The sequence below is a fragment of the Mobula birostris genome, chromosome 3 (genome assembly GCF_030028105.1).
Source record: "Mobula birostris isolate sMobBir1 chromosome 3, sMobBir1.hap1, whole genome shotgun sequence".
Taxonomy (NCBI): domain Eukaryota; kingdom Metazoa; phylum Chordata; class Chondrichthyes; order Myliobatiformes; family Myliobatidae; genus Mobula; species Mobula birostris.
The window spans coordinates 184,905,886-184,933,727 of record NC_092372.1 but is presented as its reverse complement, the minus strand read 5'-3'; the positions used below and the strand labels follow the sequence as shown (position 1 = coordinate 184,933,727).

At 39.4% G+C, this 27,842-nt stretch overlaps 1 protein-coding gene across 7 annotated transcripts in view; it reads right to left on the bottom strand.

Moving 5' to 3' along the window:
- Positions 1-27,842, bottom strand: part of mllt10 (MLLT10 histone lysine methyltransferase DOT1L cofactor) — a 288,280-nt gene that overhangs the window by 38,954 nt on the left and 221,484 nt on the right. For 6 of the 7 annotated variants that reach the window (XM_072253815.1, XM_072253813.1, XM_072253811.1 and 3 more), the window contains 4 exons: positions 18,445-18,514; positions 6,086-6,240; positions 2,216-2,407; positions 1,995-2,083 (listed from right to left, as the gene is read on the bottom strand). In XM_072253815.1, the coding sequence (XP_072109916.1) occupies positions 1,995-2,083; positions 2,216-2,407; positions 6,086-6,240; positions 18,445-18,514 (506 nt within the window). The remainder of the gene's footprint in view (positions 1-1,994; positions 2,084-2,215; positions 2,408-6,085; positions 6,241-18,444; positions 18,515-27,842) is intronic. The other variant, XM_072253812.1, reaches the window with a different exon arrangement.

Here is a 27,842-nt window from a genome sequence, read left to right as displayed (position 1 = left end):
TGTGCAGCGACACCTGCACAAATATGACCTTCATGGAAGGGTCATCAGAAGAAAATCTTTCCTGCGGCCTCACCACAAAATTCAGCATCAGAAGTTTGCAAAGGAACATCTAAACAAGCCTGATGCATTTTGGAAACAGGTCCTGTGGACTGATGAAGTTAAAATAGAACTTTTTGGCTGCAATGAGCAAAGTTATGTTTGGAGAAAAATGGGTGCAGAATTTCATGAAAAGAACACCTCTCCAACTGTTAAGCACAGGGGTGGATTGATCATGCTTTGGGCTTGTGTTGCAGCCAGTGGCACGGGGAACGTTTCACTGGTAGAGGGAAGAATGAATTCAATTAAATACCAGCAAATTCTGGAAGCAAACATCACACCATCTGTAAAAAAAAAAGCTGAAGATGAAAAGAGGATGGATTCTACAACATGATAATGATCCTAAACACACCTCAAAATCCACAATGGACTACCTCAAGAAGCGCAAGCTGAAGGCTTTGCCATGGTCCTCACAGTTCCCTGACCTAAACATCATCGAAAATCTGTGGATAGACCTCAAAAGAGCAGTGTACGCAAGACGACCCAAGAATCTCACAGAACTAGAAGGCCTTTGCAAGGAAGAATAGGCCAAAATCCCCCAAACAAGAATTGAAAGACTCTTAGCTGGCTACAGAAAGCATTTACAAGCTGTGATACTTGCCAAAGGGTGTGTTACTAAGTACTGACCATGCAGGGTGCCCAAACTTTTGCTTCAGGCCCTTTTCCTTTTTTATTATTTTGAAACTGTAAAAGATGGAAATAAATAAGTAATCTTGCTTAAAATATTAAAGAAACGTGTCATCTTTAACTTTATGCCTTTTGGAAATCAGGTCATCTTTTACTCGCTTAGCTATTCAGAGTAACAGAAATTTTGACCAGGGGTGCCCAAACTTTTGCATGCCACTGTATATTGAAAAATAGTATAGAAAAAAGAAAAACATTGGAAAAAAGAGTGGGATGAGAGGGTCAGTCCAGAGTAGGGCTAAAAGCTCTGCTTATGATTGAAATGCAAGACTTAAAGTAAGTATAATGGATGAGGCCCATGAAATACTTATGAGAAAGCTGAATTTGTTGTAGAATTCATTCTCAGGGTCCAATAGTTGTTTTCAATCATTGGGGTGTTTGATGATTCCGATCACATTTTGGAAGAGTTGTATTTATGAATAATAGGATACTGACTATTCAGAAGTGAAGGACTGTTGGCCTGAAACATTGACTGTACTCTTTTCCATAGATGCTGCCTGCCCTGCTGAGTTCCTCCAGTATTTTATCTGTGTTTCTTAGGTTTCCAGCAACTAAAGATTTTCTGTTGTTTGAGACTGAAATTAGTGCAGATAGGAATAAGGCATTCAGTCTTTTCAGCAAGATGTCGGCAAGATCTCAGTGGTTGGCATTGTGAATTATAATGGAAGCAGTTGGGACAAGAGGACCAAAATCTGTAGTAATGCAGGGATTGATGATTGTCATTGAGTCAGCAGGCTACGGTTGGGAGGAGTTGTATTTGGAGAGGAGGGTAATGGAGAAATAGAACATATAACAAAAAAGTTTTTATTTTTACCAGAGGAATGTTGAAAATAACTGATATCAGTGAAAAAAATAGATGCATAGAGAGAGTCATTCTATTATTGAATGTGGTTGCATTGTTGAAATGACTATCTCAATTTTGCATTCAATGTTTAGATATTAGGGTGTACATTTTAGGGTAGAAAACAGAGGAAATATTGGACATCATTTACACATGGAGCACATAACTACTGACATTCAGGGAGAACATTTTTTTTTCATCAATATAGAACTGGAGGTAAGAAGCAAGAGACAAGCAATCAAGAACTATTTAGTCAATGACTGTGGTGTTTCCTGCTCTTAAACTCTTAAAATACACAGTATTCAGAGACTGAAATAAATAAATAATAAAATAATTCGAAAATACTATGCAAAATTCATAAATAAATACATACCTGGTTTGATATTGCATGTGAGCTTTCAGGTAGAAAACTGTTGCTCAGATGTGGACCCTTGCTACTGTTCAAGGATGTTGCATTGTGGACTACAAGAGAACACAGCAAAAATGAACACCAAGGTAACATTTAAGATTTCAAACAACACTATTCAAATCAGTTCAATTTAAAGTATTTTGAACTAATTAAAATACCAGCATGCAAAGCAGAATATCACTAACCAGCTTGTACTGTGAATGGGTGAATTTGGGTTGTTAAACTTGCATTTGAACTCACAACTGGAAAAGGTACCGAGAGCTGAGCATTTAGAAGTTGGAGGCGTTCCTTCTTAGCTGTCAAACTTTTGATTTGTTCCTCCAGCTGGCGATTCTCAACTTGAAGTTGATGTAGAGATTTCAACATTCCCATAACTACTTGCAAGACAAAAGTTAATCATTGTGAATAACAGAATCAAATTCATCTCACCAATATCACAAACTTCAAGCGGTAAATTAAATGAAAGAAAAATTAATTCCCTGCCAACAGAAAGTTGCATATTTCATGGAAATTGGATGGATAGAAGTAGCTGAAAGATTCTTTAAAGCATAGGAAAAATAGAAGAAAATAGGTGGAATATTAAAAGTGGATATGCAGGCTGAAAAGTAAGTTCTCTTTATAACAAATAAACTCTTTTCAGGCTTCCAGCCAGATACAGGTATCCACTTTAACCGATGCTTCGATGACAAACTCTACCATCTTCATCAGGGTTGATGCATGGGCATGTCTAGTCCAGTGGTGTATATACCACTGCCGTCCATCTCTCTGATTAGTTAGTCCGCATCCAATCAGGTTTCTGCTTGTTTATAACTGAATTCCAGTTCTTACTTGGAGCAAGACCTTCATCAGTGTTAAAATCTTTCTCTCATTTTATTTCAATGGCTTCTTTCACCAGGCAGTCCCAAAAGCCATTGGCACAGCACAGTAGTTTTGCGCAATCCCATTGCGAATGTAATGTTCTGCTACTGCCCATTTAACCCTAACAAATACACCACCTATGCTCTTTGATACGGGGTTCCACTATGCAATTTCCACTGGAATTCGATTATAAACAAAGTGGGGCAGCGGAAACCTGATTAGATAAGGACTAACCAATCAGGAGGGATGGACGACAGGGTTATACATAACACTCAACTAGACATGCTCATCTGCATCCCTGATGAAGATGCAGAGTTTGTCATCGAAATGTCGATTAAAATCGATACCTGTACCTGGCTGGAAGCCTGAGTTGATTTGTCATATAAACCGGGAAAGCACTAGATCCTTTTTCACTTAGTTCTCATTATATTTTACAAAGTACTGAATTTAAAAACAGATTGACTTTAAATTTGTCCATATCACTGGAAATTTGTATGCTTCTTGGGCACTTGTTAAACGAAGAGATCAGAGATATGGTAGGATATATTAGAGATGCATCAGGAAGTAACTACCGAGGAAGTCTCCCTGAAAAAAATTGAAGCTTTTAATTGGAACTGATAAGATTAGATGATGGAATAAAGAATGATACGGTTATGGAGTTTTAAAAGGGAGACTGTTGGCAGTACAGTTCAAATGCCATCTATAAATTTGCTGACAATACAACTATTGTAGACAAAATTTCAGATGGTGACAAGAGGGCGTACAGCAGTGAGATATATTAGCTATTTGAATGGTGTTAGAGCAACAACCTTGTACTCAATGTTAGTAAGTCCAAAGGAATAATTGTGGACTTCAAGAAGGGTATGATGAGAGAACATGCACCAGTCCTCATGAAAGGACCAGGGGTGGAAAGAGTGAGCTATTTCAAGTTCCTGGATGTCAACCTCTGTGAGGATCTAACCTGGACCCAACATTTTGATAAACTGCAAAGCAGGGTGACAATGACTATAATTCATTTGGAGTTTGAGATTTGGTATGCCACAAAACACTCATGAATTTCTACAAATGTACTGTGGAGAGCATTTTAACTGGCTGCATCACCATCTGGTGTGGAGGTGGGGAGAGGGGCACAGGATCAAAATAAGCTGCAGAGAGTTGTAAACTTAGTCAGCCTTATAATGGGCACTAGCCTCCATAGTATCCAAGAGAGTCGTCCATCATTAAGGACCCCCATCACCTAGTTCATGCCTTGTTCTCAAGACTACTATCAGGAAGGAGGTACAGGAGTGTGAAGGCACACACTCAACATTTTAGGAACCGCTTCTTCCCCTCTGTCATTCGATTTCTGAATGGACATTGAACTCATCTCACTACTTTTTCATCTCTGTCTGTACTTATTTAACTATTTAATATATATCTGTGATTCAGTTTTTTTCTATCATTATGTATTTCACTGTATTACTGCCACAAAGACAACAAATTTCATAACAAAGGCATGTGATATTAAACCTGATTCTGAGGAGGGAAGTAAATAATCCCAAATTGCTTCCTTTGGTTGGTGAATTGTTAACAAGTAAATGCTGTGTCAGCATAATCATCCAAATAAGTTAAAAAATGTTTGACAACCTTTTACTTTACAGAATTGTGATAACATGAAATACCTTACAATACAGCTAATCATGACTACACTTCTTTTAAAAGGGAACTGATTATTTACTTGGAAAGAAAAATTCAATTGATGTTCAAAAACATGAGAATAGATAGTGTACAAATGCATTAAAAGATTTCACTGTAAACAATGAAATCATCAATCCCATAAAGCTAGAGTTATGTGAATCAACTTATTTTAATATTGATACATTGCACTCAGATTTATCTAAATATTTTTCTAAACACAAATTGTTTTATTAAATATAAATTCATATATGTTCTATCATTTTAAAAACTTCCTATATGCAGCAATTTAAAACAAAATCAAAATCAGGTAAAATTAAAAAATAAAGAAATATATACCAAGAGAAAAATGAATGGTGGTAAATTTATACACCTTATTTAGTAATTATGTAGCGCAGTTTTTAGCTTTTTTATTTAGATCATATGTATTTTGATAGCAGAACAGTCAAATAAAAGGAAATTGAAATCTCTGGAAGTTCACCCATGACTCAAAATCTTTAAGTAAGCAACCATCAATTTAAAGATGAAAAATTATCAATTTAGATAGGAATTTTCAAGGAAAATCAGGTAAAGTTTTGTATTCATTGAAGAAATTATGTTTGCTGTTCAGTTCTGAGGAATCTCTCAACAATGATTTAGCAAGTTCCATAGCACTGATTTCCTCTATATCAATGCAATTTTTAAAGCTGTAGCAAGGAATGGACAATTTGCACTTTGAAGTAATTTTAAAAAAAAGATGTCAGGGAATACTAGGTGTAACTATGCTATTGAGATAGACAATCTAAAATGTTTTCCTCGGTGAGCTAAAATAGATGAACTTTACCAAATCCCAAAACAATAGCAAATTAACATGGTTTATTGTGTGGTTAACAGAAAAAACCACGAGATAGTTGATCATTATGTTTCCCTTATTCACATTCTATTAAATGAAAAGATATAATTTTAAAATCTCAGATGGATTTCAATGATTTCAATGCTGTAAGTAGAAAGCTCCACATACATCACAGTCATGGCATACTTTGAGCATAATCTGTGAAAATAGTAATACCCTACTGAAGTCAGATGCTTTAATAAACCATGAAAACAGCAAAGACACAAGATTTTGCAGATGCTGGAAATCGAACAACACACACAAAATGCTGGAGGAACTCAGCAGGTCAGGCAGCATCTATGAAAGGAAATGAACAGTCGACTTTTCAGAATTTCATCTGTTCATTCCCCTTCAGAGATGTGGCTTGACCTGCTAAGTTCCTTCAGCATTTTGTGTGTGCTGCTTGCAAATAGCAACAGATTTCAAAATAAAACTACCATATGAACTAGCTATTAGGTGTGCTGGTGAAGTCCTTGAAGAATACTGCCACCAATATGATGTATTCAGTTTTTAAACAGATATGTGGAATATTGTTCAAATTATGAAAAAATGGCAATGCAAGGAGAATAAAACCTGTCTCTTTAACATACAAATATATTTTCTTTGTGAGAAATAACATTACTGAACAAAGAAGGCATTTATAAATACATACCTTCACTTGGACCGCCCTGTTCAAAAAGAAACTGTTGTCCTTCACTCCACTGTCTTTCTAATAGCTGTTCTATGCTGGATGCAACTGGAGGCAAGTTCTCTAAGACACTGTTACTTGACTGATCGTAACGAATTTGTAAGCCACTCACAGGAGATCTGTTTGAAAGGTTATGATTTCCAGATTACAAGAAAAGCAATATGATTAGTCTGAACAACACTAGCAAATATATAATTAAAAATTAAGTTGGAAGTATTGAAATAAAAAATGAGCAGTTTAAGTTTTTAAACATTTCAGTATGTCCCAAAGAGGACTTTCTGAAATCTAGTCAATATTGTAAATGTACAAAATACGCAGCAACTTACACACAGCAAACTTCCACAAGCAGCAATATAAAAAAACAGTTCAGTTGATTTCCTGATGTTAGTTGAGGTACGTTATTGGCCAGTAAAATGCTAATAACATTCACACTAATCTTCAAGATAATACCTTGACATACTTTACATCCAACCAGAAGGGCAGAATGTAGTTAACATCATTCCACTGAGCAAATTGCATCAATGTGTTCATCTTTTTGAAAGGTCATAGATCTGAAAAGTTAACTTTGTGTATTTCCACAGACTGCTATGCTTGATATTTTCAGCATTCACAGTTTTTTTAAATTCCATGATATTTTAGTTTTTAAACATTCAAAACTTATTCGTTGATGAACTTCAGATTCTACTTGGACCTTTGGTGATTTATTTCGGTCACTGGGCTCTATAGTGAATTGAATGTGAACTCTTGGCCTATGATTTTATATCAAATGTTTTTAGTGTCATATGATTTTTGTATTAGCTGTATCCAGTTAATTTATTTTTAAGATTCCATCATCTTAACAAATTGGGAAGCATATTATTATCGGTTACCACTTAAAGTAACACAGATAGTTCAGCTGGTGGTGCTCGAGTGTATAAAATGATATCATCCTGAAGCACAGTGTAGTTGGGACACAGTGGTTCTCTGAGTATGAACTTGGGTGAGAGCGATACAAATGGGGTTGGTGAGAATGACTCAACATGATTTGGAAATGTGATGCCTCAGTTCAAAATTCTGGTGTAAGGCACACAGTTGAAAGTATTTTCTAGCAGGTTTCTACTCAAGGTCAAGGTGAAGAATGACAGGGCAGCTCAGCTGGTTGGAACATGTATCCTGTCACAAGAAGCCAAGGACTCTCCTATTGACTCAGACAACCACATATTCAGGAAGCATTTCCAGCAGCATTAGTTTGAGCTCCAGGGTTTGGAGCTGGAATGCCAGCCGCTGCTATTGTACCAGATATGCAAAGCTGAGGACTTCATGGAGATACAAGGATGCTGGAATATGCTGGGATGCTAGAATACAAAGCAGAGAGGTTTCCGATTGAGACCATTCATCTGACCATGATGTCCAAGTGAAAGATCTCAACCTAAAACGCTGAATGTCAATTACCTTCCAAACATGCTGCCTGACCAGCTGAGTTCCTCCAGCATTTTGTTTTTGTATAGCATCCTTAGAGAGGTACTACAGTTTAAGTGTTTGCAGAAAGAGAGAAAATGGGAAATTGTCAGAGAGACTAGAATGACCAAATAGGTAGGCCTGAGAAAACAAGTATCTCAAATCAACCTTGCTCAATCATAGATGTTCTCTTTGGGATAACGGTGATGGTGATGATTCTTCAGGGGAGTGAAGCCACAACTGAGAGTAGGTACCCCATGTGGCTTAGCTTCACAGGAGGGGAAAAAGATGAGCAAGTCAGAAAAAGAGATAAGTGACTTAACAGTTATGGCAAAGGCAGGTGCTCTGTGACTCAATGATGTCATGTTTCCTTCTTGTTGCCAAGTCAAAGATATCACTTAATGGTTACAAAACATCCTGAAGGGAGAGAGTAAAGAATTATAATTTGCAGTCCACATTTGGTACTAACTATGGGCAAAAGAGAAGCATATTTTTAAAGACAGAAAAAAAGGTTAAAAACCCACCTTCAAGAACAACAATTATTGCCAGTGATTACGTGCTGACAAATACAGAAATAAGATAAACAAATGAACATGTGATCGGAGAGATTGTACAGGCAGGAGAGCTTTAGATTTAGTTATTGAAATGTAGCAAAGCAACAGCCCCTTTGGTACACCAAGTCTACAATGACCACCCATTCACATTTGTCCTATTTTTCCCATTTAAAAAAATTCTTCCCACATTCTTATCAACTCCTACAGATTCTACCACTCACCTATTTACAGAGGCCTATTAACCAACCAACCATTATGTCTTTGGGACATGGGAGGAAGCTGTGAGTATCTGCAAGAAACATACGTTGTCACAGGGAGAACATACAAACTCCACATAGACAACATTCAAGGTCAGGACTGAACCTGGGTCTCCGGTGCTGTATGTCAGCAGCTCTAATGATGGCACCATTTTGCTGCTGAGACTTAAGGACAGCTTCTGGAGCAAGTGGGTCCTGCACAAGTCAGACGGATTACATCTCCAAACACTTTGGGCCAATAAACTGAGACATTTGCTTGCTGTTTTGGGGATAGTTTCACTAACTTGGCATGAAACTAGGAACCTGAGAGGAGAATCAGGAGAAAAAGATACAAAAACAGTAAATGGAAGATAGAAACCAAACTAAATTGGCAGTGAAAACAAAGGCAATCAACATACAGGGTTAGAATATGAAAACCTGTTACAAAGCCAAATTTAAAGGCATTATATCTAAATGCATCCATAATAAGTGGACAAATTAATAGCAGAATCTTAAATGTATATGATCTAATTGTCATTACACAAGTTAATATGGGTAACAGAGGTAACAGTTAAAAATTCCAGGGTATTCAACAGTTAAGAACAGGAAAAAGGAAAAGGTGTAGTAGTGCTATTACACTACTGGGTCCAATGTTGTTTGTCATATATATTAATGATCTGGATGATGGGGTGGTAAATTGGATTAGTAAGTATGCAGATGATACTAAGATAGGTGAAGTTGTGGATAATGAAGTAGGTTTTCAGAGCTTGCAGAGAGATTTAGGCCAGTTAGAAGAGTGGGCTGAAAGATGGCAGATGGAGTTTAATGCTGATAAATGTGAGGTGCTACATTTTGGTAGGACTAATCAAAATAGGACATACATGAAATGGTAGGGCACTGAAGAATGCAGGAGAACAGAGGGATCTAGGAATAATGGTGCATAGTTCCCTGAAGGTGGAATCTCATGTGGATAGGGTGGTGAAGAAAGCTTTTGGTATGCTGGCCTTTATAAATCAGAGCATTGAGTATAGGAGTTGGGATGTAATGTTGAAATTGTACAAGGCACTGGTAAGGCCAAATTTGGAGTATTGTGTACAGTTCTGGTCACCGAATTATAGGAAAGATGTCAACAAAATTGACAGAGTACAGAGAAGATATATGGTTATATTAATAAGGGATGACATCAATTTGGTGGTTAAAAGATTTTGGCATCTAGATCATAGTATGCAATTTAAGTCAGGAGCAAGGGGCAAAAAGCAATGCTGGCGTATTTTACAGGCCTTCCTAAAGTACTTGTGTTGTAATGAACAGTATAAATAAAGAAATTACAGGATTTTGTAATGGCATAATATTATAATCAAGGAGGTCTTTATAGTAACCATATAACAATTTGGGGCCCATCTCGGCCCTTCTAGTCCGTGCCGAAGTCTTACTCTCACCTAGTCCCACCGACCTGCGCTCAGCCCATAACCCTCCATTCCTTTCCTGTCCATATAGCTATCCAGTTTAACTTTAAATGACAATATCGAACCTGCCTCAACCACTTCTGCTGGAAGCTCGTTCCACACAGCTACCACTCTCTGAGTAAAGAAGTTCCCCCTCATCTTACCCCTAAACTTTTGCCCTTTAACTCTCAACTCATGTCCTCTTGTTTGAATCTCCCTCACTCTCAATGGAAAAAGCCTATCCACGTCAACTCTATCTATCCCCCTCATAATTTTAAATACCTCTATCAAGTCCCCCCTCAATCTTCTACGCTCCAAAGAATAAAGACCATAAGACAAAGGAGCAGAAGTAGGCCATTCGGCCCATTGAGTCTGCTCCCCCATTTTATCATCAGCTGATCCATTTTCTCCTATTTAGTCCCACTCCCCCGCCTTCTCACCATAACCTTTGATGCCCTGGCTACTCAGATACCTATCAATCTCTGCCTTAAATACACCCAATGACTTGGCCTCCACTGCTGCCCGTGGCAACATATCCCATAGATTCACCACCCTCTGACTAAAAATTTTTTTTCGCATTTCTGTTCTGAATGGGCGCCCTTCAATCCTTAAGTCATGCCCTCTCGTATTAGACTCCCCCATCATGGGAAACAACTTTGCCACATCCACTCTGTCCATGTCTTTTAACATTCGAAATGTTTCTATGAGGTCTTCCCTCATTCTTCTAAACTCCAAGAATACAGTCCAAGAGCGAACAAATGTTCCTCATATGTTAACCCTCTCATTCCCGGAATCATTCTAGTGAATCTTCTCTGTACCCTCTCCAACGTCAGCACATCCTTTCTTAAATAAGGAGACCAAAACTGCCTACAGTACTCCAAGTGAGGTCTCACCAGCGCCTTATAGAGCCTCAACATCACATCCCTGCTCCTATACTCTATTCCTCTAGAAATGAATGCCAACATTGCATTCGCCTTCTTCACTACTGACTCAACCTGGAGGTTAACTTTAAGGATATCCTGTACGAGGACTCCCAAGTCCCGTTGCAACTCAGAACTTTGAATTCTTTCCCCATTTAAATAATAGTCTGCCCGTTTATTTTTTCTGCCAAAGTGCATAACCATACACTTTCCAGCATTGTACTTCATTTGCCACTTACCTGCCCATTCTTCCAATCTATCCAAGTCTCTCTGCAGACTCTCCGTTTCCTCAGCACTACCGGCCCCTCCACCTATCTTCGTATCGTCAGCAAACTTAGCCATAAAGCCATCTATTCCATAATCCAAATCGTTGATGCACAATGTAAAAAGAAGCGGCCCCAACACTGATCCCAGTGGAACACCACTGGTAACCGGCAGCCAATCAGAATAGGATCCCTTTATTCCCACTCTCTGTTTCCTGCCAATCAGCCAACACTCTATCCACGTATGTAACTTTCCTGTAATTCCATGGGCTCTTATCTTGTTAAGTAGCCTCATGTGTGGCACCTTGTCAAACGCCTTCTGAGAATCCAAATATACAACATACACTGCATCTCCCTTGTCTAGCCTACTTGTAATTTCCTCAAAAAATTGTAATAGGTTTTTCAGGCAGGATTTTCCTTTAAGGAATCCCTGCTGAGTTCTGCCTATCTTGTCATATGCCTCCAGGTACTCTGTAACCTCATCCTTGACAATCGACTCCAACAACTTCCCAACCACTGATGTCAAGCTAACAGGTCTATAATTTCCTTTTTGTTTCCTTGCCCCCTTCTTAAATAGCGGAGTGACATTTGCAATCTTCCAGTCTTCTGGAACCATGCCAGAATCTATCGACTTTTTAAAGATCATCGCTAATGCCTCCGCAATCTCCACAGCTACTTCTTTCAGAACACGAGGGTGCATTCCATCTGGTCCGGGAGATTTATCTAACTTTAGCCTATTCAGCTTCCTGAGTACTTTCTCTGTCGTAATTGTGACTACGCACATTTCTCTTCCCTGCCACCCTTGAGTGTCCGGTATACTGCTGATGTCTTCCTCAGTGAAGACTGATGCAAAATACTCGTTCAGTTCCTCTGCCATCTCCTTATCTCCCATTACAATTTCTCCAGCATCATTTTCTATCGGTCCTATATCTACTCTCACCTGTCTTTTACTCTTTATATACTTGAAAAAGCTTTTAGTATCCTCTTTGATATTATTTGCTAGCTTCCTTTCATAGTTAATCTTTTCTCTCTTAATGAACTTCTTGGTTTCCTTTTGTAAGGTTTTAAAAACTTCCCAATCCTCTGTCTTCCCACTAATCTTTGCTTCCTCGTATGCCCTCTCCTTTGCTTTAACTTTGGCTTTGACTTCTCGTCATCCACGGTTGCATCCTTTTTCCACTTGAAAATTTCTTCTTTTTTGGAATATACCTATCTTGCACATTCCTCATTTCTCGCATAAACTCCAGCCACTGCTGCTCTGCTGTCTTTCCCGCCAGTGTCCCTTTCCAGTCAACTTTACTCCACTGAAATACTGACACATCAGATTTTGGCTTCTCTTTTTCTAATTTCACAGTGAACTCAATCATGTTATGATCACTGCCTCCTAAGGGTTCCTTCACCTCAATCTCTCCAATCACCTCCGGTTCATTACACAATTCCCAATCCAGTACAGCCGATCCCCTAGTGGGCTCAACAACAAGCTATTCTAAAAAGACTCAACTTGTTCAACCTTTGGCCTTACCAATGCCTTGTACAATTTCAACATTACATCCCAAATCCTGTACTCAATGCTCTGATTTATAAAGGCCAGCATACCAAAAGCTTTCTTTACCACCCTATCCACATGAGTGATACCACTAATGTAATTAATAAATTACTAGATTGCATACAAGTTGAATTTCTAGTTCAGTATATTAAACAACTGACTAGGGAAGAGGCTGCTTTGGAAACAGGACTGAATAAATAGGTTTAAATAATCTTTTTGGGATCTCTAAGAAGATTAACCAGGATGTAGCAGAATTTGTCATTGCTAAAAAGTGACATTGTTCAATCCTAGACCAAGGTTTTCAATCTAAACAAAGGAAACTGGAGGCAGGTTGTCTTAGGTAGATTAAAAAAACTGCATTAGAATGTTATGACAGAGCAGAGGTACTGGATTTAAAAAAATAGTACCTGATGTGCTACAAAGACACTACGCAAAAGTGGTCCAACCAGAGCTTGGAGAAACTGAATTTAGTATTAAAGTTAAGGAAAAGAAAAATACCAAGCCAGAATAGTTGGAACATTAAGAAATCATCAAAAGATCATTGAGAAATTGATATAGAATAGGAGAAATGGAATAATGAGTGAACTAGCAAAAAGTAAAAAAATGTTAACTAATTCTGTCTCTTAGCACTATGGCAGTCCCACTGAATATTAGGAAAGTTAGAATCACCCATTACCACAACCCTGTTGTTCCTACAGTTATCTGCAATCTCCCTACATACTTGTTTCTCTAATTTTCACTGACGATTGGTGGACCTACAGCACAATCCCATTAATGGATCATTTCCTTTTTATTCTTAAGTTCTACCCATATAGCCACTTTGGACATTCCACCAGGGAATTTCATTTCTAAGCGCACATATAATGTTCTTTCTAATGAATAACACAACTCCCCCTCCCCTTTCTGAGCTCTTAAACATATACGATCTGTAACCTGGAGCACTGAGCAGTGTTTCTGCTAATATCTAAACCACGTTTTTGGAAAGATCAATAACATTATAATCTTTTGTGTCTATTCATGCCCAGAGCTCATCTGCCTTACCTGTCAGGTTTCTTACATTAAAATAAATTCAGCCTACCATACCTTCCCCACCTCCTGTTCTGCTTATTGGACTTATGTACTTGCTTTAATTGCTAAATTGTCTCAACTTACTCATCTGCCATAACAATTACTTTAGGCTCCACTCCCTGATAGATTAGTTTAACCCTCCCAAGTAGCTCTAGCAAATCTTCCTGACAAGATATTGGTTCCCTCCAGCTCGTGCCACCCACATCTATCCCAGAAGAGATGCCAGTGGCACAAATGTGGATAGACGTACTTAAGCAAATTTAAATAATACTTGCAAGAGAAAATCTGCAGATGCTGGAAATCCAAGCACCACACACAAAATGCTGGAGGAACTCAGCAGGTCAGGCAGCATCTATGGAAAAAAATACAGTTGTCGTTTCAGGCCGAGACCTTTCGGCAGGACTGGAGAAAAAAAGATGAGGAATAGATTTAAAAGGTGGGGGAGGGGAGAGAGAAAACAAAGGTAATATTTGAAACTGGGGTGGGGGGGGCTGAAATAAAAAAGCTGGGAAGTTGATTGGCGAAACAGAGTCACAGGGCTGGAAAAGGTGCAGTCTGATAGGAGAGGACAGAAAGCCAGGGAAGAAAGAAAAGGGGGGAAGGAGCACCAGAGGGAGGTGATGGGCAGGCAAGGAGATATGGTGAGGGAGGGAAAAGGGGATGGGGAATGGTGAGGGGGGGAGGTGCGTGGAGAGGCACATTACCAGAGGTTTGAGAAATTGGTGTTAATGCCTTCAGGTTAGAGGCTGCCCAGACGGAATACAAGGTGTTGCTCCTCGTTGCAAAAGGAGGATTCACAACTACCTGGGCTTTACCTCTTCCCAATCTGTTACTTGTGAAAATGCCATCCCCTTCTCTCAATCCCTCTGTCTCAGCCGCATCTGCTCTCAAGATGAGGCTTTTCATTCTAGAATGAAGAGGAGATGCCCTCCTTTTTCAAAGAAAGGGGCCTCCCTTCCTCCACCATCAACCACATCTCCTCTATTTCACGCATGTATGCTCTTACTCCATGCTCCCACCACCTTACCAGGGATAGGGTTCCTCTTGTCCTCACCTACCAACCCACCAGCCTCCGAGTCCAGCACATAATTTCTGGAACATCTGCCATCTCCAACAGGATCTCACCACCAAGCACATACTTCCCTCTCCCCCCTTTCTGCAGGGATTGCTCCTATGCGACTTCCTTGTCCATTCACCCCTCCCCACTGATCTCTCTCCTGGTACTTATCCTTGCAAGCGGAACAGGTGCTACCCTGCCCCTACACTTCCTCCCTCACTACCATTCAGTGCTCCAAACAGTCCTTCCAGCTAAGCCTGTTGGGATCAAATACTGTGTCCGGTGCTTCCAGTGTGGCCTCCTGTATATCGGTGAGACCTGATGCCGAGCAGTTACCCCCCGCCCCCGCCACCGACTGCCAGAAGTAGGATCTCCCAGTACCCACGTATTTTAATATCACTTCCCATTCCGATATGTCAATCCATAGCCTTCTCTACTGTCATGATGAGGTCACACTCGGGTTCCAGGAACAACACCTTATATTCTGTCTGGGTAGCCTCCAACCTGATGGCATGAACATCGATTTCTTGACGTTCTGGTAATGCCCACCCACCTCCCAGCATTCCCCATCCCCTTTTCCCTCTCAGCTTATCTCCTTGTCTGTTTATCTGTTCCCCCTGGTGCTCATCCCCTCTTTTTTCACTTCCATGGTTTTTTGACTCTCCTATCAGACTTCCCCTTCTCCAGCCTGTATTGCTTTCACCAATCAACTTCCCAGCTCTTTACTTCAACCCTCCCCTTCTTGGTTTCACCTATCACCTTGTGTTTCTCCCATTCCACGCCCCCCCCCCACCTTTTAAATCTACTCATCTTTCTTTCTCTAGTTCTGCCAAAGGGCCTCAGCCCAAAAAGCCAATTGTACTTTTTTTCCCATAGATTCCGCCTGGCCTGTTGAGTCCCTCCAGCATTTTGTGTCTGTTGCTTAAAATAATAATTGTGCTGGTTTTGTTGCAGTTGTATGAGAAATATTTCATTAAGATTTAGGAAAATCACTTACTTTTAAAGTAGAGTCCTTTTATATTTCCCATGTTGATCATTGTTATAATGCATATTTGCATGTTTTTGAAGCGTTCCCTTTTTACCTCTTAGAGGCCCTATTACCCCACTGCACATAAAAACTAATTCCTCAAAATTTTGTCTTGTAGAAAATTTTCCTGACCAAAGTTTTGTGAAACTCTAGAGAGATGATGCCAACTGAGTTACCCTATCACCTAATTCAGACTTTGAAAAATTATTTAAATTGGCAAGTCACAAGCTTTTAAAGAAGTGTATTAGCATATAAAGATTTATCTGCCATGTAACACCACAGAAGTGATTAATTTCCATGCCAAGCAGATGTATGCACAAATCTCTTGGACAATATTTGCAATTGTTTAGTTTACAAGAGATTAAGCAGGGTAAGTGCTCAGTTACAAACTGTCTTATCGAAGAAATAACATCATCTGGTTTTAAATTCAGTTGTACTAATTTTTGCACTGTTTCAGCCTTCTATATATAGTTTATTATAAAGTCAAACAACAGCAGCAGTATCCTGAACTAGGCATCTACGTACTATAATGAAATGCCACAGCATAGCTATCTGTATGTGGCACCATAGGAAATGGGAAAAATTTTAATGATCATTTCTTTTCAGTATTTACTGTGGAGAAAGCAAGGAAATGGGGAAATGATTGACAATGCAAACAACAGGAATTCTGCAGATGCTGGAAATTCAAGCAACACACATCATTTTGACAATGATTGACAATGTTTTGAACCACATAGGAAGTACTGAAATTCTTAACGGGGTAACCAAGAAGGCAAGGTGAGGGTAGGGCAGTGAATGTTGTCTATATGGACTTTAGAAACGCCTTTGACAAGGTCCCTCATGGGAATTTGGGGAAGTAGCTGACTAGATTCATAAACAGCTTAGTGGTAGGGATCACAGGGTAATGGTCAATGGTCGTTTCTCAGACCAGAGACCTGTGTCTAGTGTGTAGCAGAGTAATGGTGCTGGGATCTGTTATTTGCAATTTATATAAACTTTTTAGATGTGAATGTACAAGGCACGGTTAGTAAGTTCACACAAAACACTAAAATAGGTGGTGTCCAGCTAGTGTAGAGGGTTCTGCAAAATTACTGGGGAACTTGATCAGCTAGGTATGTGGGCTAAGGATTTGCAAGTGGTTTTCAATCCAGATAAATGTGAAGTATTGCATTTGCGGAGATCAAACCAGGACTTATGTATACAGTGAAGGAACTGGGAAATTATGTTGCACTTACACAAGATGCTGGCAAGGCTATACTTTGAACAGTTTTGATCACCTTGTTATAGGATTAATGTTATTAAACTAAAAAAAAAAGAGTGCAGAAAACATATATCAGGAAGTTGCCTGGACTTGGGGACATGATTTACAAGAAGAGGTTGTGTAGAGAATATTATTCCCTAGAATGTAGGAGATTGACAAGTGACCTCATAGAGGCATACGAGATCAGGAAGGGCATAGCACATAATCTTTTCCCAAGGAGGGGGTGCTAAAAACAAGAGGATATTAGTTTAAGATCAGAGATGAGGTTTTAAAAGGGGTAGCGGGACAGCTTCTTATTGCTAGGTGTGGTGCACATTTAGCATGAGCTGCCAGTTGTGTAGGGTCGGGCACATTAGCAATATTAAAATACTATCTAGATAAGTGCATGGAAAGGAGAGGTTTAGAGGGATATGGCCAAACACGGGGAGACTAGCTGGCTGGGCAATACAGACAACAAGGATAAGTTGAGCCAAAGGGCCTGTTTCCATATTGTTTTACACCAACAAAATGCCTATTTAGCTTGCATATTCAGGTCCTGTTTAGGATATAATAGCAGAAATAAGTCTCTATCACTGTGTTTTGTATTATTTCCTTCCACTCTTTCATTCACAATCCCGTCACCCCAAAATCAAATAGATTATCTCTCACAGTCCAAGCCCATGATTACTGAATGTAGCAACACATATACAATGGGAGATAAAGGCGGCACATGGCAGGCTTGCCTTCTTCAAATACACCACATACTCCAAATGTTGTGTAATCAAAGGTTTATGTAACTGCAACATGACTTCCTGACTCTTATACTGAATGTCCATTGGTTCATGGACTACAGTGTACAGTTCTGGTCACCCCATTATAGGAGGGAAATGGAGGCACTGGAGAGTTTGCAGAAGTGGTTCATCAAGACGCTGCTTGATTGGAGAATATTAGCTATAAGGAAAGGTTGGACAAACTTGGATAGTTTTCTCTGGAGCATTAAAGAGGAGACCTGGTAGAAGTTTATAATATTATGTTAGGCATAGATAGGGTAGGTGGTCAGATTAATTTTCTCTAGAGTAGAAATGTCAAATACCAGAGGACATAGGTTTAAGGTGAGATAGGGACACTTTAAAGGAGATGTGCAGAGCAAGTATTTACTTTTTTCTTACACAGAAACTGGTAGGTACCAGAAACATGCTGCACAATGGTGCAAACAGACAGAACAGTTCAAGAGGCATTTTGACAGGCACATGAAAATGCAGGGAAAGAAGGGATGCAGATCATGTGTAGGCAGTTGGGATTAGCCTAATTTGGTGTTATGGTAGACACAAACATTGTGGAACAAAAGGTATTATATTGTTCTATGTGTACAGTGGATATTGACAAAGACTCATGAGCAAGGGCTTGAAAGTCATTAGCACAGAGACCCAAAATGCATTTCATTTATTGCAGATGAGGGAAAGCAAAAGGAAATGTTGCAAAAATGTCAAATAAAACTTTAGACTATAGCTTGAAATAAACTCGTCATACCGTGGTGAGAGACTTCCTCTTGGTGAACTGCTCCTCCCAGGAACACTATGGCTGTTGTCTATATCTTGATCTAAAAAATAAACAAACCTAGTTAATAAAATTGTTCAGATAATTAATGTGTTGAGATGTTCTTTACTTTCAATCTGGATTTTCTTGGGGCTAGCATATGTTCTACTTCAATAAATGTCATAATGTACCAAGTGTGAGTAAGAGGGGAACGATTTGGATTTGTTGCAAATTTGGACAGGTAACTCTTTCTTTACTATATACAAATACAGTAAATTCCAGTTAATTGGGACACAGTAGAACCAGAATATTTTGGCCCAAATAAATAGCTGCCTAATTAGCCAAAATTTCATGGAAACAGCAAAGTATAAAAAATTCAAACTTCTATGCAAATGAGCAACAAATTATGTACTAAATGAAACACAGAACAGATAAGAACATTACTAATACTACTACAGTACTACAAACTGTGTACTGTACTGGTTCCTACGTTATTGACAGAGAAATCCATCTAATATACATTGCCATATTCTTTTGATTGTGTTGGCACGTGGCCAAGTGGTTAAGGCGTCGGTCTAGTGATCTGAAGGTCGCTAGTTTGAGCCTTGGCTGAGGCAGTGTGTTGTGTCCTTGAGCAAGGCACTTAACCACACATTGCTCTGTGACGACACCGGTTCCAAGCTGTATGGGTCCTAATGCCCTTCCCTTGGACAACATCGGTGGCGTGGAGAGGGGAGACTTGCAGCATGGGCAACTGCCAGTCTTCCATACAACCTTGCCTAGGCCTGCGCCCTGGAAACCTTCCAAGGCACATATCCACGGTCTCACGAGACTAACGGATGCCTAAAAATAAAATTCTTTTGATTAACCATAAATGAATAAAATCAGCGTAGACACCCAGTGCAGATAATGGACTGCCTTCATACAATGCTTTTGATGACGACATCTTCCAAATCTTCACTGACACTGTAACATTCAAGAATACTGCCAATACCTTCAAATCCTACGTAGTTCCTAACCTGTTGAAGTAACAAAAATTGTTTCATTTTCACTCATGGCTGTCTCTAGCATCTCCAAGCCTGAATGCTTGAAACTACAGTGAGCAAAGCAGTTCTGAATTGCCTTACTGATTATCTTTCAGCAACTATGTGACAAAAATAATTGCTTTTTGAATACAAAAACATGCAACTGATCCTATTGTAAAACTATTCACTCTTAAGCACGGTGTAGTGTCTAAAGGCTACGCAAGTGCACGTGACTGATGCTATTTAGAAACTGCAACAGTCTTCTGTCCCAATTAAGTGGCATAGAATCCCAATAAAACAAAGGTATTCCAACTTATATTTTCAATTAGTTTTTGTTCTTCAACAGTTGTACCAAATAAGCAGCTGCTCTGATTAACTGATGGCTCAATTAACCGGAATCCACTGTACTTGTTTTTAAAGTTGCAATAAAATGTTCAGCTAAAACTGAAAGTTCATTTGCAATGTCACAACTAGAAACAACAACAAAAAAAAGTTTACGTCTTGAATTGAATTGACATTATTTCTTACATCCTCAACATACTTTTTTTCAGTATGTAAGCTATTGCCCAGTAAGTAGCATAAGGCCTCTAAATTAAGGACTTACATACTTACATAATTTAATCACTATTATCTTTATAGTGATTAAATTATTGCACTCTTCAATGCTTTGTATTTGAATATAAAGTTACTTTTAAGACAGCAATTACAAATGCATGTTTTCTGCTGCTGAGCTATTAACTTTCCATAAAGAAAATGAGTCAAAATATAGAGCTTTTGCCAACAGTCTGAGGGAGGCAGTGAAGTCCTCTTATGAGTCAGCACATTACTGACTTCTGCACTTATCCACTGCAAAACACAAGTGAGAAACTCACCAAAGCTCAGATGCAGGTTCATCGGCTTTTTGCATCACTGCAGACTCAGCAATATGCTAGGCAGTATTCAGTCATGCTGAGTACAATGCACACTTCACATCCACTCCCTTGGCTTTTCGGCAGTCTGTGACATCAGTCCATTGATTTGGAAAAGACTTGAATCAAGCTAAGTGTTTTGTTGACTTTCTTTTTCTCAAATTAGTATTAGTATTTTTATTTAGGAGATACATAGCTAGAAATAAATTTCTAATTTGAATGTTTCAATGCAATGGTCTCACATGATTTTAAGCATCTCTGAGAACAGAGAACATTTAAAAACAGTTAAAAGACAAGTCTTCAACAGCATGATCTGTCAACAGACCTAGTTCCTATTCACTGACCACTTACTTTGTAGAACCAGATATGGTAGCAAGGCTTCTAGCCCAGTTGGAAAAAGCAAGAACAAAAGCAGTGACTGCTCCTGAGAGCAAGTTTGAACTGCAGACAAGATCAAAGATAATCCAGCCCAATGAAATTATTTCAAGTGTCAAATTGGGAGATACTATCCAAACTTCTTTAAATATTTAATCACAATATAAATCTTTGAATGATAGGATACATCTGTGAAACAGAAAAATTATGCACAGCTAATCACATTGTGGAATTTTAATTGTGTATTCTTCTGGTGATGGTAGTAAATTACACTTCCATGAGGGCAGGAGCAAAAGTGTAGTGTAATATTTTTCTTTCAGCGCAGCAGCTCTGGGAATACAAAGACAACTTAGTAAGCACAAACAGCAAGTCTAAATGAACATTGCAGAGGAGCAAATAAGCAACCTCTAGGCTAAAATAACGAGTCTAAAATAACCTTCAGGTTATGGTCACCTTGTGGTTATGCAACAGGATGTATTCCCTGAAATTGTGAATTCAAATCCAACAAGGTATAGGGAATGAAAAACTACTGATGTGGAATAAAAAACAAACATTAAAACCACAGAAGACTGAAAACACAACCACCAAGTGACTTTCTTGTATCATGTGCACACAAGTTCAACTTTTGACTCTTCAATATTATTATGCTGCTGCTTAATCATCCATGCCCATCCTATTTATCAGAGACACAATGTATAACTATTACCTAGCATTGCCTGGCTTCTCATAAACCATTGCCATCCTTCCTCATTAATGCACTATCTGTGCAGCTCTGCTACAGAAATTTTCTTGCTGTGCATAAGTATATCTGTGTTAGTGATGGTGCAGTGGTGGGTGCTGCTCTTCAAATTCAACAGAGTGACTGGATTCCTCCTTGGTCTGTCGAAGGAGTAGATAATAAAATAAAAATAAAACAATTTGATATTAGATTTTGATTTCATGTCTTTTTTGGACTGAACTCAATGTATGGACATTTTACAAATCATGCACATCATTGAATATAATCCAAATGACATGACACATACCATATATCCAGTGCCGTCCACCATGTGCAACCAAACCCACATCTTTCAAGGTCTCCCTGCCAAAGAGCTTCATCATTAGGATTTGCAACTTATGGTCTTGTAGTGTACTGTCTCTTCCACCCTGAGCCCTCCAATTATATGACAAAATACCCTGCAAATATAAGAGTAGTGGGGATCAAGATACCTCATTTTTTCCACAAAATATTTCTTGTGGTAGATTTCTTTCATGGCATACAACATAATTTGGACACCTTTCATAAATACTTAAAAATATTTTTTTGTGTAAATATTTTTTCTACGTGGCAAAGATCCATTGGAGTTGTTGGATTGCGGAGTGGGAGAGAGATTTCAAAAGAACTGAGCAGCAGTAGTTGGGATATCCTGCATGCCACAGTTCCCTTGGAGATGTTGGATTGCATAGCCGGAGAGTGATTCAAAAGAAGTGAGTGGGGGCAGTCCTGTGTACCACAGTTTCCTTGGAGACGATGGATTCTGCATAATTAATCACTTGGCAAGGGCCAATAAAAAGAAGTTAGGTTTCAGCAGAGCAACCATTGTGTATGTTGGCCAGTATTCAGAGTGGGGAGTTCAGACTTTGACTCATAGATGCTTAAGTAAGGAGAGGCAGAGGCTGTAGGTAGATTTTTTCTTTTAATTTTTTTTTCATTTTTTTCTTATTGCAGTTAGAGCAGTGAGGATGCCACGTGGGATAGCAGAATGTTCCTCTTGCGGGATGTGGGAGGGCAGGGAGACCTACACTGCTTGCTGATAACTACACCTGCAAGAAATACATCTTCTTTCAGACCGTGTTAAGGAAGTGGAACTGGAGCTGGATGAACTCCAGAGCATTCCAGATGCTGACGGGTTGAACAACTGGTGATACAAGAAGGCAGCCAGTGCAGAGTACCCCTGTGGCTGTTCCCCAGAGCACCAGATATGTTTTGAATACTGTTTGGAGGGGAGGGGGAGATGACCTAGCAGAGGAATGCCACAGGGGATTGATTGGTTAGAGGCACAGACAGGAGGTTCTGTGGATGAGGATTTGAACCCTCCTGAGCGCCAGGGTCAAGGGCATCTCAGACTGAGTCCACAAGATTCTTAAAAGTGAGAGGGTGAGCAGATGTGGTCATGGTCCACATTGGTACCAAAGGCATGGGTTGGAAAGGTGATGAGGTCCTGCAAATTAAGTGCTAAGTTAAAGGGTAGGACCTCCAGGATTGTGACCTCAGGATTGCTACCCATGCCATGTGCTAGCGAGGCCAGGAACAGGAAGAACATACACGTGGCTAAGGAGACGGTGCAGGAGGGAGAGCTTCAGATTTTTGGATCATTGGGTTCTTTTCCAAGAAAGATGGGACCTGCACAGACGGGACAGTTTGCACCTGAACTGAAGGGGAACTGATATCCCTGTGGGAAGATTACTAGTGCAGCACAGAGGAGGTTTTAAATTAGTTTTGCAGGGGAATGAGAACCAGAGTGCCATAACAGTTAATGGAGAGGTTGCGGAGACAGATGTTGGTAAAACCTTAGACAAAGTCAGAATCAAAAAGTTGAGCATGGTGGAACGAACGTTCTGAGTTGCGTATATTTCAATGCATGGAATATAGTAAAAAAGGCAGATGAGCTTAGGGCATGGATTAGCACATGAAATTATGACATTGTAGCCATTAGTGAGGCTTGGATGCAGGAGGGGCAGGACTGGTAGCTCAGTGTTCCAGGGTTCCATTATTTTAGAAATGATAAAATGGGAGGGGTTAAAGGGGGGTGGTGGCTTTGCTAGTCTGGGAAAATCTCATGACAGTGTTTAGGTTACAGAGGAGGAGGAGACTGCTGGCCTGAGAAAAATTAGGGTGGATAAATCCCCCATGGCCTGACAAGGTGTTTCCTTGGACCCTGTGGGAGGCTAGTGCAGAAATTGCAGGGGCCCCAGCAGAAATATTTAAAACTTCCTAAGCTACAGGAGAAGTGCAGGAGTACTGGAGGTTGGCTAATGTTGTTCCATTGTTTATGAATGGCTCTAAGAATAGACAGAAAATTATAAGCCTGTGAGCCTGACATCACGCTCTATCAACAGCATCGTCTGCAAAATTCCAAGAGGTTAAAAGCTGAAAGAGACTTCTGAGATGAGCAGAATGTAATGCAACTCCACACGATGTCTTCAACGGGCAGGGTCATGGGCTCAACTTGTTCATTCCTTGTACATACAAACAAGCATCAACAGTGGATAAGTTATGGGAATATATTCTAAGGGACCTTATAATATAACTATTTGGGCGGATAGGGACTGATTAGGGAGAGTCACCATGGCTTTGTACGTGGTAGGTTGTGTCTAACCAATCTTGTACAGTTTTTTGAGGAACTTACTAGGAAAGATGATGAACGCAAGGCAGTGGATATTGTCTACATGGACTTCAGCAAGGCCTTTGACAAGGTACTGCATGGGAGGTTAGTCAAGAAGGTTGCCACTTGGTATTCAAAATGAGGTAGTAAATTGCATTAGACATTGGCTTTACGGGAGAAGCCAGAGAGTGGTAGTAGGTAGTTGCCTCTCTGATTGTAGGCCTGTGACTAGCAGTGTGCCACACGAATCAGTGCTAGGTGATTTGTTTTTTGTCAACTATATCAATGATCTGGATGTTAATTTGGTAAACTGGATCACCAAATAAGCAGATGACACCAGGATTGGGGTTTAGTGGACAGCGAGGAAGAATATCAAAACTTGCAGTGTGATCTGGGCCAGCTGGAAAAATGGCAGATGGAATTTAATGCAGACCAAGTGTGAGGTGTTGCACTGTAGGACTTACACAGACACTAAGGAGTGCAACAGAATAGAGGGATCTGGGAATACAGATTCATAATTCTTTGAAAGTGACGTCACAGGTAAATATGGCCATTAGGAAAGCTTTTGGCACGCTGGCCTGCGTAAATGAATGTATTGAGTACAGGAGTTGGAATGTTACGTTGAAGTTGCATAAGATTTTTGTAAGGCCTAATTTGGAGAACTCAGTGCAGTTTTGGTCACCTACCTACAGAAAAGATTGTCAATAAGATTGATAGAGTGCAGAGAAAACTTGCAAGGATGTTGCCAGGACCTGATACCTAAAGTATAGGGAAAGGTTGAATAGGTTGGGACTTTGTTCCCTAGAACAAAGGAGATTGAGGTGACATTTGACAGAGGTATATAAAATTATGAGGGGTATAATAACATTGTTTACCTTATCTGTTATAATAGATAGGGTAAAAGCAAGCAAGCTGCTTTTTTTTAAACTGAGGTTGGATGAGAGCAAAACTAGAAGATATAGGCTAAAGATAAAAAGTGAAATATTTAAGGAGAACACAAAGGGGAACTTCTTCACTCACAGGGTGGCGAGAGTGTGAAATGAGTTGCCAGCAGAAATGGCGGATGCGGGTTCGATTTCAACTTTTAAGAGAAATTTGGATAGGCACATGGATGGGAGGGGTATGGAGGGCTATGGACCAACAGCAGGTTGATGTTACTAGGCAGATTAATAGTTCAGCGAGGACTAGGTGGGCTGAAGGGCCCACTTCTGTGCCTTAGTGTTCTATGATTCTATGTATAGTTTCTTTAACACCCTATCCACTTGTTTGGTCACAATCCAAGGAGCTATGAATTGTATCATAAGATCCTTCTGTACATCAATGCTAAGGGTCCCTATCATTTACTGTATATGCCCCTTTTATACTTAACCTCTCACAGTGCAAAACCTTACACCAGACCACATTAAAAACCACATGCCTCATATTTTTCTGCCCATATATCCAATGGCCTATATCCTGGTAAATCCCTTGACAATCTTCATTACTATCCACAACTTCAACAACTTTTATGTTGTCTAAATGTTTAATCAGCCTGGGTACATTTTTGTCCAAATATAATTTTTGTATATCACAAACAACAGAGGTCTCAGCACAGATCCCTGTGGAACAGTCACAGGCCACTAAACAGAATCATCACCACTACCGTCTTCTATAGTGAAGCTATTTCTGAATCCAATGTATCAGGTATCCAGTAATCCCTTAATTTTCTGGATGAGCCTACCATAAGGAACCTTGTCAAAGCCTTTATTAAAGTCCACATGTAGAACATTCACTGCCCTACTGTCATTAATTAACTTTGTCAATTTGTCAAAAAGTTTAACCAAATCATACTGAGAGCCAAATGTAAATTAGGTGACCACTTTGCAGAACTCAGTGTGAGTGTTCTTGTGCCTCCAGTCTCCCCTCATTTTAATTCTCTGAAGCACTCCCACAACAATCTCTGTCTTTTGTCTCCTGCTGAGTTCCTCCGGCATTTTGTGTGTGCTGCCTGGATAGTCAGCATCTGCAGATTTTCTCTTGATTCTGCCTCCTGTTTTGCTCCAGTGATGCTCAACAGAAGCTTGAAGCATAGCTCCTCTGAGTATATCAAAGTCATTGGCAATTAACATTGTTTTTAACAATTTCAGGGAGTCACTCATTTTTTTCTAACCTTTCTTTTTAGCAATCATCATCATCTTCATCATCATCATCAGGTGCCGTGCCCAGTTTGAGCTTTGACTGCCATGGTCCACACACTCCTGTTTCGGGTCAAGTGGATCAATTCATTGGTATTCATTTCCAGTTTTATGGCTGCTGTCTCCATCATCATTTGTCTTTGTCTTCCTCTTGCTTTCTTCTCTTCAATCTTTCCCATAATTACCGTGCATTCTAACTCCTCTTTCCTAATCACATGTACAATGAAGCTACATTGCCTTTTCATGATCTCATACATTATTTCTCTGTCTGTGTTTGCTCTGTTCATGACATCCTTGTTAGATATTCGTTTCGTCCATGATATTCTTTGCATCCTCCTCAAAAACCACGTCTCTGCTGCTTCAATTCGTTTCCCCATGTTACTAGATATTGTCCAACATTCTGAGCCATATAACATTTCAGTTAAATGTAACATTTCAGTACTCTGAGGCGGGTTGTCATGCCTAGTTTAGTATTGGTCAGTATACTCTTCATTCTCGTAAAGAATGCCATCCCTATTCTTCTTTTGATGTCCATGTCACACCTGCCATCTGATGTCACCCAGCTTTATGGCACTAAGTAGCTCTAAGTAGCAAAGGTTCTGTACTTGTTTTATGTCTTCCCCGTTTATTCTTAGCCTGCAGATAGGATTCTCCTTCTTTTTGGATAACACCATACATTCTGTCTTTTTGCAATTGATAGATAGACCCATTTTTGCACTTTCTTCAACACCTATATCAATTAAGTTTTGTAGCTCTTCCTCCGTACTTGCAATTAACACAGTGTCATCTGCATATGTGAAATTATTGATGGTTTCACCGCCAACTTCGATTCCCAAGATGTCTCTTATTTCTTGTAATATTGTTTCACCGTACACATTAAATAAATCAGGGGAGAAAACACACCCTTCTCCATCTATTCTTATGGTGGCAGTTTGTTCCCAGTACAGATTTCTGATTAGGCGGAGATCTTTCAAATCTAGATCAAGTTTTCTGTAATATTTCAAATAACTTATTGTGGTTCACTTTATCAAATCCTTTTGTGTAGTCGATAAAACAAACAAATCTCGTTCTGATAGTATCCTTAACATCAGTACAGGTTTCCCCAGCTATCCAAAGGTACAGCGTTCCTGTGAAACCATTCGTAAGCCGAAATGGCGTAAAGTGAAGAAGCAATTACCATTAATTTTTATGGGAAAAGTTTTTGAGCGTTCCCAGACCCAAAAAAATAACCTACCAAATCATACCAAGTAGCACATAAAACCTAAAATAACACTAACATATGATAAATACACAGCCTATATAAAGTAGAAATACTTTTCTGCAATCATTGTTTTTCTTAAATTTCTGACTTTTCACCGCGATCGTCTCAAACAATTCCTGAATATACTCAGTCTATCCGTTCATAATCTCATCTTTTTCCATGATAATGGTACTGTCCTTTGCTTTCAAACAGCCACCTGAAGAACAGAGGAGCTTTTTACCAGTGATATTCTCTACCCTCACCATTCTCAACATCCTTTGTTCTCATCAGATTTCCAGATTTAC